This window comes from Felis catus, chromosome A1 (assembly GCF_018350175.1).
Source record: "Felis catus isolate Fca126 chromosome A1, F.catus_Fca126_mat1.0, whole genome shotgun sequence".
Classification (NCBI taxonomy): Eukaryota; Metazoa; Chordata; class Mammalia; order Carnivora; family Felidae; genus Felis; species Felis catus.
This window is the reverse complement of record NC_058368.1, coordinates 197,120,968-197,136,262: the sequence shown is the minus strand read 5'-3', so window position 1 is coordinate 197,136,262 and position 15,295 is coordinate 197,120,968. Positions and strand designations below refer to the sequence as shown.

Sequence of the window (15,295 nt, the reverse complement as noted above, 5' to 3'; positions counted from 1 at the left end):
CCACCCACCTAGAAGCCTTGCTCAGGCGGCAGTGCAGGGGCTCGGGCCCTGGAGGAAGCAGGGCCTCCAGGTCCCTTGCACTTGGGCTGCGGAGGCGAGCGGCGCCCCCTGCCGTCGTGCGACTCAACAGCTCCAGGAATCACACAAACGTAGAATCAGCCTGGCTTCACCTCTTTCAAGCCGTGCTGCCATCCCACAGCCTTCCTCGGCCTCAGCTCGAGGGCATCCCAGCGCGACCTGCTCGCAGATGAGCTGTGCCGTGCTCGCAAAGCCCCTGCCTCAGCGCCCCGCGGCGGAGGGAGCTCAGTGTAGGTGACAGGATCGGCCTTCGGCTCATTTACAACAAATCTGAGGTGACGAGGGAATGCCACAGAGAGACTGCCACGGCCACGCCACGTTTTTCCAACGACTGCCGCTATCTGTATGTAAGATTTCTGTTTTTACAAAAAAGGTCCTGATGTGGTCATCTGTGCGTGGAGCCCGGGCACTGAGCAGGCCCCAGGCTAGATGCTAAGGAAGCTGAGATTCCTAGCACAGTCTACACCGTCTAGAGCCTCACGGCCTACTGAGGGAGCGGACGCTCCCAGCACAGACCAGCATGGTAAATAAATACTATAATGACAGCAGTGACAGCTGACTTGGGGTGAGCATTTACTCTGCGTGGGGCAAAGCACTTTTCACGCAGGACATGATTAATCGTCACAGCAGCCATTTAAGGCAGGTGCTGTTCTTACCCCCGTGTACAGAGGAGGAAACTGAGTCACAGGCTAAGTAATCTGCAAAGGTCCCACGATGAAGGAATGATGGAGCCTGAACTTGAACCCGGGAGTTTGGTCCCAGGGCCAGTTCTCTTGTGCACAATGCTACAGCCCCTCTGACACACCCAGCCCCTGTAACTGCAAGCCAGAGTCTGGTTGTTTCCTTAGGGGGCCCAGAGTGGAGAGAAACACGGGGGGCTGGGAGTCCAGAGGCGGTAGCCGAAGGCCTGGCTCTCCTGAGGCGTCTGTGTATTTGCAAGCACGTCAGTTCTCTTCTCTGAGCCTTGGTTGCTTCCTCTAAAAAGCACGTGTGATCATGGGACCTATCCCAAAACTTTTTGGCAGGCGTGTATAAAATACTGTAAGGCAGTATAGTGCCATGGTTGAAAGTGAGTGAGGAAACCAGGTCCAGTTGAGGCTCCACCGGCTGTGTGACCCTGGAGGAGTTATTTAACCACTCTGAGCCATAAAATGCTTGCTAGTGGAGTCAAATGAGACTATACGTATGACAGGCGTAGCACAACTCACGATAACTGCTCAACGCAGTTAGGTTTTATTTTTATTTATTTTTTTAATGTTTATTTAGTTTGAGAGAGTGAGTGGGGGAGGGGCAAGGAGAGATTGAGAGAGGGAGAGAGAGAGAGAAAAGCCTAAGCAGGCTCCGGCTGTCCACGAAGAGCCTGATGCGGGGCTCGACCCCACGAACTAAAAGATCACGACCCGAGCCGAAATTAAGAGTCAGATGCTTAACCGGCTGAAGCACCCAGGCCTCTCAGCATGGTTAGCTCTTAGTGTTTCTACTACTGTAACGAGGCTGGTCTTTGGTCTCAGGCGCACCAAGTCCCAAGCTACCGTTTGGGACAGGGAGACATCATGACCTCATGGCTGTGGCATGCTCCGGTCTTTAAAGGACTGTGTGCTGTCGAATGTCGCAGCTCTGTGTGCTCTCAAGAAGCAACGTCAGCAGCAGCTGGGAGCTCCCTGGACATGCAGGGTCTCAGGCCCTGCCCCAGACCTGAGCCAGCCTCCACGTTTTGACGAGATCCCGGGTCATTCCTAGATACACTCAAGTTTGAAAACCGCTGGTGAACACAGAAGGACTGGTGATCACGGTTTAGGGCCTGGGTTGGGAAGGGTTAATGTTTAGCTTGGCTCCCACCAAGGCACCGGAAACAGAAGGTTCCAGAGATTGAAGTGTATGAACTGATGAGACAGGAAGGCTCCCTTCCTGCCTGGATGCTGGATGGCCGGGAGCTCCGGCCTGGGACCCGCACTGAGCCTCGAGCTGCAGTGACAAAGGCCCCTCGTGCTGGGGCAAAGACAGGCCCGAGAGCCTCTGCTCAGGGCTCAGCGTTGCCAGGCTGGCCTCGGGAGGGTCAGTCCTCAAGCCAAGGCCATATGGGGTCTGAGGCAGAGTGGGGGCGCCCAGAGGAGCATCAGGGTTCACTGAGGACTCTCCCTCGGGAGGCGACTGGCCAGCGGCTGGGACAGCGGTGGGAGGGCTTCTGAGGTCTCCCTGTGGCGCCCGCCCTGCTCTCCGGCCCCTGCCTCTAGTGGACGGAGGCGGGGCCCGGATCCTGACCCGGAGCCCTGGCTGTGCTCCCTCCCCAGCCCTGGAGCAGCTGCTCCCCGAGCTCACGGGACTGCTCAGCCTCCTGGACCACGAGGACCTGAGCGACACTGCCCTGGAGAAGAAGATGGCTGTGGCCTCCATCCTGCAGAGCCTGCAGCCCCTCCCAGGTCAGCCTTTGGCACTCTACCCCCGGCTCCTCAAGAACCTTCAGTAACTCCCCAGGGCCTGCGGCACGGGGAAGGCTAGGGCTCGCCGCGTGGCCCATGTTCTCATCCACTCTGTTCCTTCTCCACCCTGGGCGTGTTCTTCGTACGCCTCCGCCCTCGAGCCACTGAAACTCACGTACGCAACCCACGCTCCACACACACCACGCAGCACGCACATCGCACGCCGTGTGCTCAGCGGCAGGCGTCCTCGTCCGCCCCGCGAGGTGATCACTGCGAAGTCCAGAGCTAAGTCAGCTCCGACGAGCTGTGCCGTGTCCCGCAGTGTTGGAGGGGTCTGAGTGACGGGGGGGGAGGGGGGGGGTGACGGGGGGGGGCGGCGGGAGGGGGTGTCACCACTGGGTGACTCTCGGAGCCTCACTTCCGGTGACAGAACAGGCCGATGTCATCAGCAGCCCTCACAGCACTGTGGGAGGGGTCGTGGCTGGCCCGCTGTGCTCGGCCCTGTTTGTCCCCTGGCAGTCCCCAGAGCAGCCCCAGTGCCGGGCCCTGGGCCCCGTTTCACTTGCAGAAGGAAATGCTCAGGTACAATAAAAACAAGAACAAAGTTTAAGAACCCGGCAACTCACGCAGGGCGCCTGCATACGCGGTCCGTGGTGCCGCGTCCCGGTGGGTTCGAGTCCCAGTAGCAGGAGGGGGAGACCGGGCCCTCCTCAGAGGCGACAGGTCCCCCTCCCTCCTCACTGCCGGCGTACTCACCCCTCTTCTCACAGCCAAAGAAGTCTCCTGCCTGTATGTGAACACAGCGGACCTCCACTCCGGGCCCAGCTTCGTGGAGTCCCTCTTTGAAGAGTTCGGTGAGCGGCCCTCTCCCACCCCTGCACTGGGAGCCGTCCTCCCCCTGCGCGTGTGAGTCCCCTGCCCGGCCTCTGGAAGGCCCTCGGACGCGGTGGGGGCCCGGCTCTGACGTTGCAACGCTGAGTCCCTTCGGGCAAGTCGCTTGGCCTCCCTGGGCCCTGCCAGGTCTGAAAGCCTAGTCAGAGTCTGTATGGTTATGGGAATCATCCCCCAGATTGGAGGAGAGGTAGGGATGAACGCGAAGGCCAAAGAAGGTGTGGCGCGTTCCGTGCTCTCTCTCCTGCCACTCACGTCCACCGGTAGTGGCCGCCTGGCCCCGGGGATGGGCGGTCCCTGCGCCTCCGCAGAAAGCGAGTGGCACCGTGGGCATGGGAGCAGCCCCAATGGGCAGCGGGCAGGGCGTGGTGGCCCCTGCTCCTTCCCGAGGGCGGACAGCACTATTCTGCATGGAGAGAGCTGCGGGTCAGGTGGAAGTCTCAGGGACTGAAAGATGGAGGGAAGACCCTTTGCCTTCACTGCCCAACTCTTGAAACCCTCCAAAGCACCACACCAGATAGGGTCTTATTGGACCCTCTTGATAACCCTGGCAGACAGACAAGGCGAGGGATTATTGGGACCGGTTTACAGGTGAGAAGGCCAAACAGGTCTCAGAGTGATGAAGTCACTTGACCAATGTCACTAACAAAGGAGGGGGTGGAGGCCTCCTGACCCCAAATCCAGCCTTCTTCCCGTTTTACCGTGCTCATCCTTGGCTTTCTCTGCCCCAATGGCCTGACCCTCGGTAGACTGTGACCTGAGTGACCTCCAGGACCTGCCAGAGGATGACGGGGAGCCCTGCAAAGGAGCCAGCCCTGAGCCAGCCAAGAGCCCATCTCTGAGACATGTGAGTCACAGCCTGGGTTCCCACATCCTCCAGTCCTCTGTCCCTCTGAAGTGATGAGGGGAGCTTTCCCCCTAACGCCTGGGACCCTCCTGGCTGTGTAGGACCCTGTTCTGAGGGGAGAAACGGGGAGGGGGTGCTCAGTTGGTTAAACGTCTGACTCTTGATTTTGGCTCAGGTCATGATCTCAGGGTCGTGAGATCAAGCTCTGAGTCGGGCTCTTTGCTGGGTGTGGAGCCTGCTTAGGATTCTCTCCACCCCGCTCTCTCTCAAATGAATAAATAATGAAAGAAAGAAAGAAAGAAAGAAAGAAAGAAAGAAAGAAAGAGAAAGAAAGAGAGAGAAAGAAAAAGGAAGGAAGGAAGGAAAGAAGGAAGGAAGAGAAAGAAAGAAAGAAAGAAAGAAAGAAAGAAAGAAAGAAAGAAAAGAGAAAGAAAGAAAGAAAGAAAGAAAGAAAGAAAGAGAAAGGAAGGAAAGAAAGAAAGAAAGAAAGAAAAGAAAGAAAGGAAAGAAAGAAAGGAAAGAAGGAAAAGAAAGGAAGGAAGAAAGGAAGGAAGGGAGGAAGGGAGGAAGGGAGGAAGGGAGGGAGAAACAGGCTGTGACAATATTTCACTGGCTCATGATGTGTGTGCTCACTGTGCCCATGCTGAGCAGGGATGATGCAGTGAACTGACCCTTCCCTTTAAGCACATGGGATGCTCCCCACCCCAACTTCTGATTGCTGTGATAATTAACATGGAGTGTGGGGAATGCTCTGGACCAGGAGTTGGTGGCCCTCTGCCCTCCCCCCTGCGGCTGTGTGGTCTTGGGCAAATCACCTTTCCTTTCTGAGCCTATCACCTATAAAATAAAGGCTTGGATCATGTCTAGGGTTTGTCCAAGAAATTGAGGGAAGGGACCCATAATCACATCAAACATTATCTGTCAACTACCTAATTCAGTATCATCATCACCATCCAGTGGTACCAATTGCTGACCCCTTATGGCGTCCTTTACCCGCTCCCAACAACTGATGGAGGTTGGCACCATTAATGTGCCCATTTTACAGGTAAAGAAACTGAGGCTTAAAGTAAGTGACATGTCAGTGTCCCACCACTAGTAAGTGATGGAGCCTAATCCCGGTAGAGCAGGGGTTCCCTGGCCCCAGAGCCTAAGGCATTATTGCCTCGCTAACTCACACGCGTTCCATTTACTTGTCCTGCTGTTCCTCACCTGAATAGAGATGGGGTTCCAGAGTATTGCAGAAGTCACCGTAGCTTTTGATAATTCTTCACGTGCTTAATCAAAAGCACTAACTACGTCTCTGTGGCAGCCCACACAGCTTTTAGATATTACAGAGAAGCCCTGACGCTTCAACAAGTTGGTCAAGGAGGAGAGAACCAAGCAAACTGTCGGCAAACAGCTTCCCACCTCTGCCCTTCTGCCACTCTGTCACAAGTTATGGCTTCCGTTCAGAAACGGTTCCTAGGGGCTCCGGCCTCCCCCTGCCCCAGCCTCGTCCCGTCCCTCCGCCTGTTTCCTCCGCTCTCCTGGCCGCCTAGGTCTCATCCGCCTCCTTTGTCCCCCTTCAGGCAGCCGACCTGCCTCCACCGCTTCCCAACAGGCCCCCACCTGAGGACTACTATGAAGAGGCCCTTCCCCTGGGACCGGGCAAGTCCCCTGAGTACATCAGCTCCCACAGTAAGTTCTCGTCCCCTGCGGGACTGTCCTGCTGGGGCTGGCATTCCAAGGCCAGCACCGTCCAGCCCCGCCTACGTCCCGAGAACCTGGCCTCTCTAATGGTGGCATAGTAGGGCAGTCAGTGGGCGTGGCCCCAGGGATCAGGGGCTTAGGTTCCAGTCCCAGTTCTGTGCAGCCTTGGACAACTCCCTTCCCTGCCCTGACAATAGGAAAGGGGCTGGATCCATGGATATAGATGTGCCTGGATGGAGGTGCACAAATGACCGCTGCATCCTGGGTCCTAGCACTGAACCTGCTGCTGGCCTAAGTGCTCCTCCTCGGTGGACTGGTGAGATGGTTCGTACTTAGCAGGACCGCATCTTCTAGGTGGGCGAGGTTACAAAGTCAGTGCCTAGGATAAAAAAGCACATGGCTGAAATCAAAAGGTCTCCCATGTAGAGGGTGGTCACCCCAGGGAATTCACAAAATGATGTAGGAAGTTATAGAAGCTTTACTTATATTTAGCTCAACACTTCTTTTAAAAACTTTCCATGTCAATATTTTAGTTATAGTCTTTATAATCTAATAATAGCAAAATGCTTGTAAGCAGTCTATACATATAGAGACATAAATGTATATAATTTGCCCATAAATAAATGGAAGTACATTATATGATTACATTTTTACTGATAGGTGGACCCGATAAAATAATTTAGAGGGCACTGGTGCAAATTACACTTGAAAAATCTCTTAAATCGGCCACAAAGAGTCTCTGCTTTTGACCGACCTCTTAATGGGTTTCCTCCCGCAGTGAGACAAATGGGTGTTTCTCTGAGGATCAGAGAAGTCACTGGCTTGGATATAGGAACTTCACGTGACACACAAGAGACTCTATCCTGGTCTTTGTGTGCCCCAGCATTCGTAGTTGAACTTGTATGAGATAATGTTTATGCGATGCTATCCTGTCATTCAGTAGCTCAGTGGAATATCTTCCAACCGCCAAAAAATAAATAAAATAGGTCTGTCTGTGCCGATCAGAAATGAATTCCAAGATACAGCCGCTGAAAAACATTCAAACGCTGCAGAATACTGCATTTAATAGGATTCCATTTGTTCCTTGATGGGGTACACGCATCCCTGCATTCATTTAAAAAAATTTTTTTTAATATTTATTTATTTTTGAGACAGAGAGAGACAGAGCATGAATGGGGGAGGGGCAGAGAGAGAGGGAGACACAGAATCGGAAGCAGGCTCCAGGCTCTGAGCCATCAGCCCAGAGCCTGACGCGGGGCTCGAACTCACGGACCGCGAGATCGTGACCTGAGCTGAAGTCGGACGCTCAACCGACTGAGCCACCCAGGCGCCCCATCTGCATTCATTTAAATGACTCTCCTGGGATATGCAAGAAACTGTCAACAGCATTCCCCTGTGGGAATTGAATGGAAATCTGGGTGAAGGGAACATACTTTCCCATTCATACTCTTTTGTACTGATTGTGCTTTTCACCCTGGGCATATTTTCTGTATTGTAACAAAATACACATAACGTGAAATGGACCATGTCAACCATTTGACGGGTGTGCAATCAGTGGCATTTAGTACATTCACAGGACTGTGCAGCCAGTTCCCACACCTTTTCATCACTCAAAGAGGAAACGCCATCCCCGTTAAGCAGTCGTTCTTGTTCGCCTTCCTCCTGCGCCCCTGGCAACCACCAGTCTGCTTTCCGCCCCTATGGATTTGCCTATTCTGAATATTTCACGTGAATAGCATCATACAATGTGTGGCCTTTTGCGTCTGGCTTATTTCCCTTTAGCGTAGTGTTCCCAAGGTCAATCCGCATCACTGCGTGTACCAGCCCTCATTTGCTCTTTATGGCCAAGTAATATTCCAGTGTAGGGAGAGACCACGTTTTGTTTAGTCTTTCATCAGTTGATGGACGCCTGGGTTCTCTCCACCTCTGGGCTACTGCGGTATATTATTTTCACCACTAATAAACTAGTTAAAGCAGAGTGGAGTGCTGGGGTTGGACCAGGGGATCAGTGGCTGTCTTCAGCCTTGAGATTCTTGGTGTCTGTGGGGCTGCAAGCGGCGGTTTGTATGGGAAGCAGGTGACTTTGTTCTGTTCTCCACTTGAGGACAGGGGAGGAGGGCGGAGACAAAGCGCTGCTGGGCCCTGAATCCCAGGTCAAGCCCCTCAGCTGGGTGAGGCCCCTCCACCTCCCCAGGGAGCTCATGGCTCCCCTCAGATGAGGCAGCAGGGACCCTGGGGCAGGAGGGAAGGGCGGGCCTCAGGAAGGGTCAGGGAGCTTGACCAGGGAGAGGGCGCCAAGCCCATCAGGGAATATCCTTCCTCTGACCCGGTGTCCAGCCCTGCCAGGTGTTCAAGAGCACTGCCCCGGGTGTCCCCTCCCTCTTCCCCGTCACACCTCCCCCCACCATCCACCTCACAGGATGTTGCAAGCATCTGAGGCTTCAGAGAGCCTGCTGGGAAGGGCAGGCTGGGGCCATCACTTGGGAGCTAGCACTGGGTATCCCAGTCACTGGGAATTTGAGTGCTGCTGTTCTCAGGAAACAGATGGATGGTAGGGGCTGGGAGCCCAGAGCAGCACATTGCAGAACAGTGTGGTTTGACAGCCAGTTGTACTGGGTGAAGAAGGAAGGCTTCCTGGAAGAGGGTATGTGCCCCTATTCCCTGAGCGGGCAGCCTCAGTTCTTATCCAGGCTCTGTCACTAGCAAACTGTGTGGAGCCTCAGTTTCCTCATCTGTAAAATGGGGCTGATACCTATCTCCCTGCGTTATGAGAATCAAAGGAGGTGAAAATAATAATGACATCTAGCATCCGCCTAGCACATTCTGTGTGCCAGGCACTGTGCTAAGAGCTTATATGCATTTTATCACTCGTCCAAGGTGGGCACTGTTCACATCACTTCAGGGTGAAGACCCTGAAATGCAGAGAAACTGGGATTTTTTTCCCCCAACGTCACTAAACCAATGGTGGCGACAAATTTGATCTCAAATCTGATCCAACCCAAAGCACGTGCCCTTAACCCACTGGCCTTCAGAGCATGCCCCAGCGACCATCTGGATCAAAATAATCTTAACTGTTGAAAAAAAAATCCGATTTCTTGAACTTCCTATAGTTTTTATTTTTCCATGTTTTGTAATGCCCTATTAAATAGGCTTTTTAAAAAAAAATGCAGATTCCTCAGCTCAGCCCACACCAGTGAATCAGAATCTCTGGGGGTACAGCCCGGGCATCTGCATTTTAAAGAGAGCCCGGTAGCTCCGATGCAGAATACAGTTTAAGATAGCCCCCACCCCTGCGCTGTGCTGCCAGCTCAGTGGGAATGTGCTGGGAAAATTCCACGCAGACAGCTGTTGTGGTCACTGTTGCAAGCACTACCATTATCTTCTTTAGTCCAGTTCCTCCGTGGTATAGCCACAGAGGTTTAGGAGAATCGCTTTCACCAGAGGGAGCAAGCATATGCATCAGGAGGGGAGTGGAAGGACTGAGGTGACAGAAGACAAGGGGGGCTAAGCCCAGGCAGCTGGAGCACCACTCCTTGCCGTACAGGGATCAGAGCCGTGACCAAGATACACACACACACACACACACACACACACACACACACACCAATGCTGTGGGATCACTGAGGAGGGTCTGACTATTCTCTGCCCGAGAAGGTCAGAAGAAAGATCTTTGATCTGGGTATTGAAGGATGAGTAGGAGTTCTCTAGCAAAAGCTAAGACAGCACACAGAATAGCATGAACACAGCCTGGAGGTGTGACAGGGCCCAGCAGGGCAGCTCCTGGCCACAGGAGCACAGAGAGCATGTGGGGAGCTAGAGCAGAGAGGAGAGGAGGCCCCTCACCACGGCCAGGGAGCTGCGGGGAGCTGCACTGTCTCTTCCCCAAGCAGGGCCAGGGTGTCTGGGGTCTTCCCCAGCCACAGCCCCTGCAGTCTGCCTGTCTCTCTCCAAGGTGCTGCTCCCTCTACCAACCCCACAGATGGCTGCAGCCCAGCCCACTCCATCATGGACGGCTACTACGAGGATGCAGACAGCAGCTACCCTGCGACCAGGATGAATGGGGAGCTAAAGAACTCCTGTAAGTACAGGGCAGGTATTCAGAAGGGTTCTGTCCTCAGAGAGCAGGCCTGACCTGATCCTTGGAATACACGTGTGTGCCAGCCCCTCTGGGTCACCACAGAAGCCTCAAGCCCTGGTACTCAGTGACTCCAGGGTTCAGTGGAAGGACCACTGGCATGGGAGTCAGGAGCCCTGGATCAAATCCTCGCCCTGATCCTTGGTGACTGACCTCGAATGAGTCATTTATTCTCTTTGAGCCTCCAGTTGCCTTCTGTATAAAATGGGGATTTGTGGGTGCTGTGAGAGTCCCTTGAGATTGTGGATGTGAAGTTGTTGGGGTAATGACAGTAGCCGATGTTCACTGAGTGCCTGCTGGGTGCCAGGCACTGGGCTGAACGCTCTGCATTCACTGATGCTCACAGCCGGATGAGGTAGATACTGTCCTTCATTATGACCATGTTACCGATAAGAAAGCTGGACTCTGAGAAGTGAAGTCACCGAGATCGCAAGGCCAGTGGTAAATCTATACAGCATGGTGCCCATGCAGGGGTTTAGCGATCACCACGATCACACCTCACGCCCACCCCCTCCTGGTCCCGGGACCCCGGGGCAAGGACATCTGCACAAGGGTATGGAGGTGCCTCCCAGGCAATGACACAGTAGCGGGTCCTTTCCTGTGGTTCCTGCAGACAACGACTCTGACGCGATGAGCAGCTCCTACGAATCCTACGACGAGGAGGAGGAGGAAGGGAAAGGGCCACAGCCCACGCACCAGTGGCCCTCGGAGGAGGCCTCCATGCACCTGGTGAGGGACTGCAGGATATGTGCCTTCCTGCTGCGGAAAAAGCGCTTCGGGCAATGGGCCAAGCAGCTGACCGTCATCAAGGAGGACCAGCTCCTGGTGAGTGGCTGCGGATATGTGCCTCTGGGCCTCACGTGGCCTTACATGTGTGTGTGTGTGTGTGTGTGTGTGTGTGTGTGTGTGCAGGCGTGTCTGCCTCAGTTCCTCTGGGCTTGCTTTGTGCACAGAGGCTCTCCCACTAGAGCAGAATGGAAACACACACACACACACACACACACACACACACACATACATATCCAAAGACCTGATAAAGACGTTGCCAAGTTTTGTTTTGCCAGGAATGAATTTTTTATCACTTAAAATTATTTTATTTATTTATTTTTTTAGAGACAGAGGGAAAGTGTACAAGCAGGGGAGAGTTGGGGGGGGGACGGGGAGAGAGAGAGAGAGAGAGAGAAAGAGAGAGAAAGAGCATGAGCACAGGAGAGGCAGAGAGAGAAAGAATCCCAAGCAGCCTCCATACTGTCAGCACAGAGTCAGACGTAGGGGCTAGAACCTATGAACCGTGAGATCATGACCTGAGCCGGAATCAAGAGTCAGACACTTAACTGACTGAACCACCCAGGCACCCCAATCACTTTAAAACAATGTTTGTTGTTTTCATTAGGCAAGTAAATGTGTTCATTTATAAAACTAGAGAAAAACATGATGAAAACCATTTTTCAAAAGCCACCTACAATCCCATTGATCAAGGGCTAACCACTGTTAAATTTTAATATACATATTTCCACCCTCATTTCCACACATCTGTCTTTTCTAAAACTGAGCCCATGCAGCACTTACAATGGAACTTGCTTTCTTAGTTTTTTTTTTTTTTTAATTTGCCATCATTTCGTAAAAGAAAATGTGCCTTTAATTCCAGAGTAGGAATGCGGACATAATTCAAAAATATTCATAGCTGTTTAACCCCAAGTTTGTTGACAAGCCTTGCCCAACAGGTACTCATTTGAAACATGACATTTTTTTCATCCTGGAGCAGTGAGAAGCTCACCCCAGGCCAGAACCAGTCCCAAGGTCATGACCCTTCTTCCCACTCCTTAGGCCATTTTTTTTCTTGACATATTGCATTGGTTAGGATCTCCAACACAATGTAAATGTCGGTGGAAGAGCAGGCGCCCTTGTCTCAGTCCACAGCTCAAAGGGAGAGTTACAAAGTTCACTATTAAGGCTGATATTTGCTGTGACAGGTCTGTAGAAGGTCTTTATTATCACATTAAGGAAGTCCCCCCTCTGTAGGTCTAGTTTGCTCATTTATACTACAGATGGGTGGGGAATTTTATCAAATGCCTATTCTGTGTCTATTGATAGATGTGGCTTTTCTTTTTTTTCTACTTATATGATGAATTATAGTGTTGGTTTTTAAAGGCTAGTGCACTCCTGCAATCCCAGAATAAATAAAGTCTTGATACAGTATGCTTTTTATATGTGTCAGATTCCATTTGCTAATTTTTTTGTAGGGCTTTTGCAACCAGGTTGAGATGAGCTTATCATTTTTCTTTTTGGAATGTCATTGTCAGGTCTCAGTATCAAGGTAATGCTGGCTTCATAATAAGAATTGGGAAGTGATAATCATTGATAAACTATTGATAAACCAAGCCCAGTCTTCCATCGCGCCTAGAATTCTCTCTCCCACATTCCTGCTAGGTAGCCCATTAGGAGCACGGAGCTGGCTTCCTTCCGAGCCAGGCTGTGTCTTCTCTGGTTCTTTAGACTAGAATGGTCTACCTAGTTTTATGCTAAAATCTGCCTCTTCCTGATGGGTGGTTGTGCCCCTGGGGCCCCGCAGTAGCCCTTGAGATCTGAAGATTGTCCAAAAATGCCCCCTTTCCAGACTACTCTTCTCTGGAATGAATAGCCACAGCCTCTGTCTTCATGCAGTGCCCACAGCTGGGCTTGGTGGGGGAGGTCTCTGTGGGGTAGGTCGAGCTCCCCCAAGTCCTCCTCCGCCCTCCCCTCCAGAAGGGTGACCCCGTCTCTTCCTGCCCAGTGCTACAAAAGCTCCAAGGACCGGCAGCCGCATCTGAGGCTGGCGCTGGATATCTGCAGCGTCATCTACGTGCCCAAGGACAGCCGGCACAAGAGGCATGAGCTGCGCTTCTCCCAGGGGGCTACCGAGGTGCTGGTGCTGGCACTACAGAGCCGGGAGCAAGCTGAGGAGTGGCTCAAGGTACTGTGCCCTCTCTGCCCCACCCCTCCTTCCTCTCTTCCCAGGCCCGGCTCTCAGCACAGTGGGCTCTCATCCCTGGGAGAGCAGGCCTTGCTCAGGGGAGCGGTGGTGATCGGCGACCTGTGCATGGCGAGGGCTTACTCGTGGAAGTGGGCTCAGACGTCTCCAGGAGACAGACCCCAGGCTGGAGTCCTGCCTTCCTTCTAGTTATTTGAATCCCCTTTCTGACACCCTTACTGTGGGCTTGTCCAGGCTGCACATGTGTACCTCCTGGAATGAGGAGCTTGATATCTTTAAAGGAAGCTAATTTTATCAGTAGATAAAGCTAATCCTTAAAAAAAAAAAAAAAAAAAACAGGAAAACTCCTTCCTGTCTTAGGTGAAATGTGCATGCTTGCAACCTCCACCTGTGGTCCGGCTTCTGCATCTTGCCTCTGACTGCAGAACAATTAGAGTTACCTTATGCTGAGCACTTAACTTCGGGCCACGTGTTGCGCTAAGAGCTTCACATCCGTGACCTCATTTACTGTTTGCAATAGGACTATTATCGTTCCCATTGTACAGATGAGGAAACTGAGACACAGGAATCTGACGTGACTTGCCAAAGGTCACACAACCGAGTGGTTTGAGCCAGGATTAGAAGCTGACGAGGAAATCTCCTCCAAAGGCCATAGGCAGGGTGCCATTGTGATGACAGGGGAGGACTCTGGTGGCGCACAGACTTGAGTTCAAGTCCCAGGCCTAAGTGGCACTTATTGGCTATGTGATCTTCTGCAAATGACTTTGCCTATCTGTGCCTCAGTTTGCTCTTCTGTAAAATGGTTCTTGTAAAGAGTCTAGAGAGCATTTAATAGGGTGCCCCCTAGGCAGGAAGTACTTAGTAACTGTGAGTGATCACTGTGGGATGGTGGTGGGGCCCCTATCCCCAGTCCCTTACCGCCGGCCATGTCCCTGCACCCTGCCCCTCTTTCACTCTGACACCTTTCTGCCTTTTCCTCTGATCTTCCTGCTGAAACAAAGCAACCAGACACCTTCCTCCCTCCCTAGCCTCCCTTCCTTCCTGTGACAACCAGCTCTCCCCTGGGATGTTTAGTGTTGCTCATTATCTTTGTCTCAGGAGGGGAAGGAAGTGAGAGAACCTGCTCTCTGGGGGAGCCTCTGCCCTCCAGGGGCCGGGTGGGTCAGCAGAAGGAGCCCTAGACTGGAGATTGAGACTAAAGACTGAGCCTGGACTGGAGACAGTCTTGACATCCCGATGCTGGCAGGTCATTAGTCCAGAGGTTAAGGTCAGGCAACCATGGCTTCATTCTCAGAGCCCCATCATCCTAATCTGTGACATGGGGATCCCACTTATCCCTGCCCCTCAGGGCTGCTATGGGGATACAGTGGGATAACCCACGTAAAGCCACGGATTGGTGAGCAACCAGTGGCGGCCAATCTGATTTCATGCTCAGGTCATGTGAATGCCATGGAATCTCAGCTCCCACATCTTCAAAATGGAGGAGACGGCCCCGGCCACCCTACAGGCTGATGCGGAGGTTCCGCACGGTCACAGAAGACAGTCCCTCACGCTTGTGCAGGGCGTCCTGGTTCACGTGGCCCTTCACACCCACGATCGCACTGGTCCTCAGGCAACCCAAGGACGTAAGCAGAGGGCCAGCATTATCCCCATGTTACAGACAGGGAAGGCGAGGCCCAGAGGAGAAAATGGCTTTCGCAAAGCCACACAACTAATTAGCAACGGAGCCAGGTCTAGAAGCCACGCCTCTTGTTTCCCAGCCCCCTGACTTTTCGATTCAACGGGTAGACACAGGAGAAAGCCGTGTTCAAACCCTGATGGGCCCCATACGTGTGGCGGGAGGCTACATCGACCCATTCCTGCTGCCTCCACAGTATCCCTGCCCACCTGCTCACAGCTGTGTGTCCTCTCCACAGGTCATCCGAGAGGTGAGCAGGCCTGCCGGGGGCACAGAGGGGGCAGACATGCCCAGATCCCCAGTCCTCGTGTGCAAACTGGACCTAGACAAGGTACATCTGTCTCCACGAGGCCTCCTCTGTGCCAGGCAGTGGTGACTCAACAGGGGCTGTGCCCCCGGGGAAATTCACAGGCTGGTGGTGAAGCCAAGCCATAGAGCTGGCACCTCAGCGTATCAATAAACGTCTACTGAATTGATGAACGCACGAATGAACGAATGCCCATGTCCAGGGTGCAGTGTGAGCCAGAGGGGGGAGTAACTAACACCGCCAGGACAGGAGGAAGTCGCGGTTGACCGGAGCCATTTA

General features: G+C 53.0%; 1 protein-coding gene across 1 annotated transcript in view; it reads left to right on the top strand.

Moving 5' to 3' along the window:
• AFAP1L1 (actin filament associated protein 1 like 1) overlaps positions 1 to 15,295 on the top strand; it is a 63,461-nt gene that overhangs the window by 25,334 nt on the left and 22,832 nt on the right. The window contains exons 2-9 of the mRNA XM_023260562.2: positions 2,370 to 2,498; positions 3,269 to 3,352; positions 4,139 to 4,236; positions 5,805 to 5,913; positions 9,878 to 10,003; positions 10,674 to 10,885; positions 12,834 to 13,013; positions 14,948 to 15,040. Of these exons, the coding sequence (XP_023116330.2) occupies positions 2,370 to 2,498; positions 3,269 to 3,352; positions 4,139 to 4,236; positions 5,805 to 5,913; positions 9,878 to 10,003; positions 10,674 to 10,885; positions 12,834 to 13,013; positions 14,948 to 15,040 (1,031 nt within the window). The remainder of the gene's footprint in view (positions 1 to 2,369; positions 2,499 to 3,268; positions 3,353 to 4,138; positions 4,237 to 5,804; positions 5,914 to 9,877; positions 10,004 to 10,673; positions 10,886 to 12,833; positions 13,014 to 14,947; positions 15,041 to 15,295) is intronic.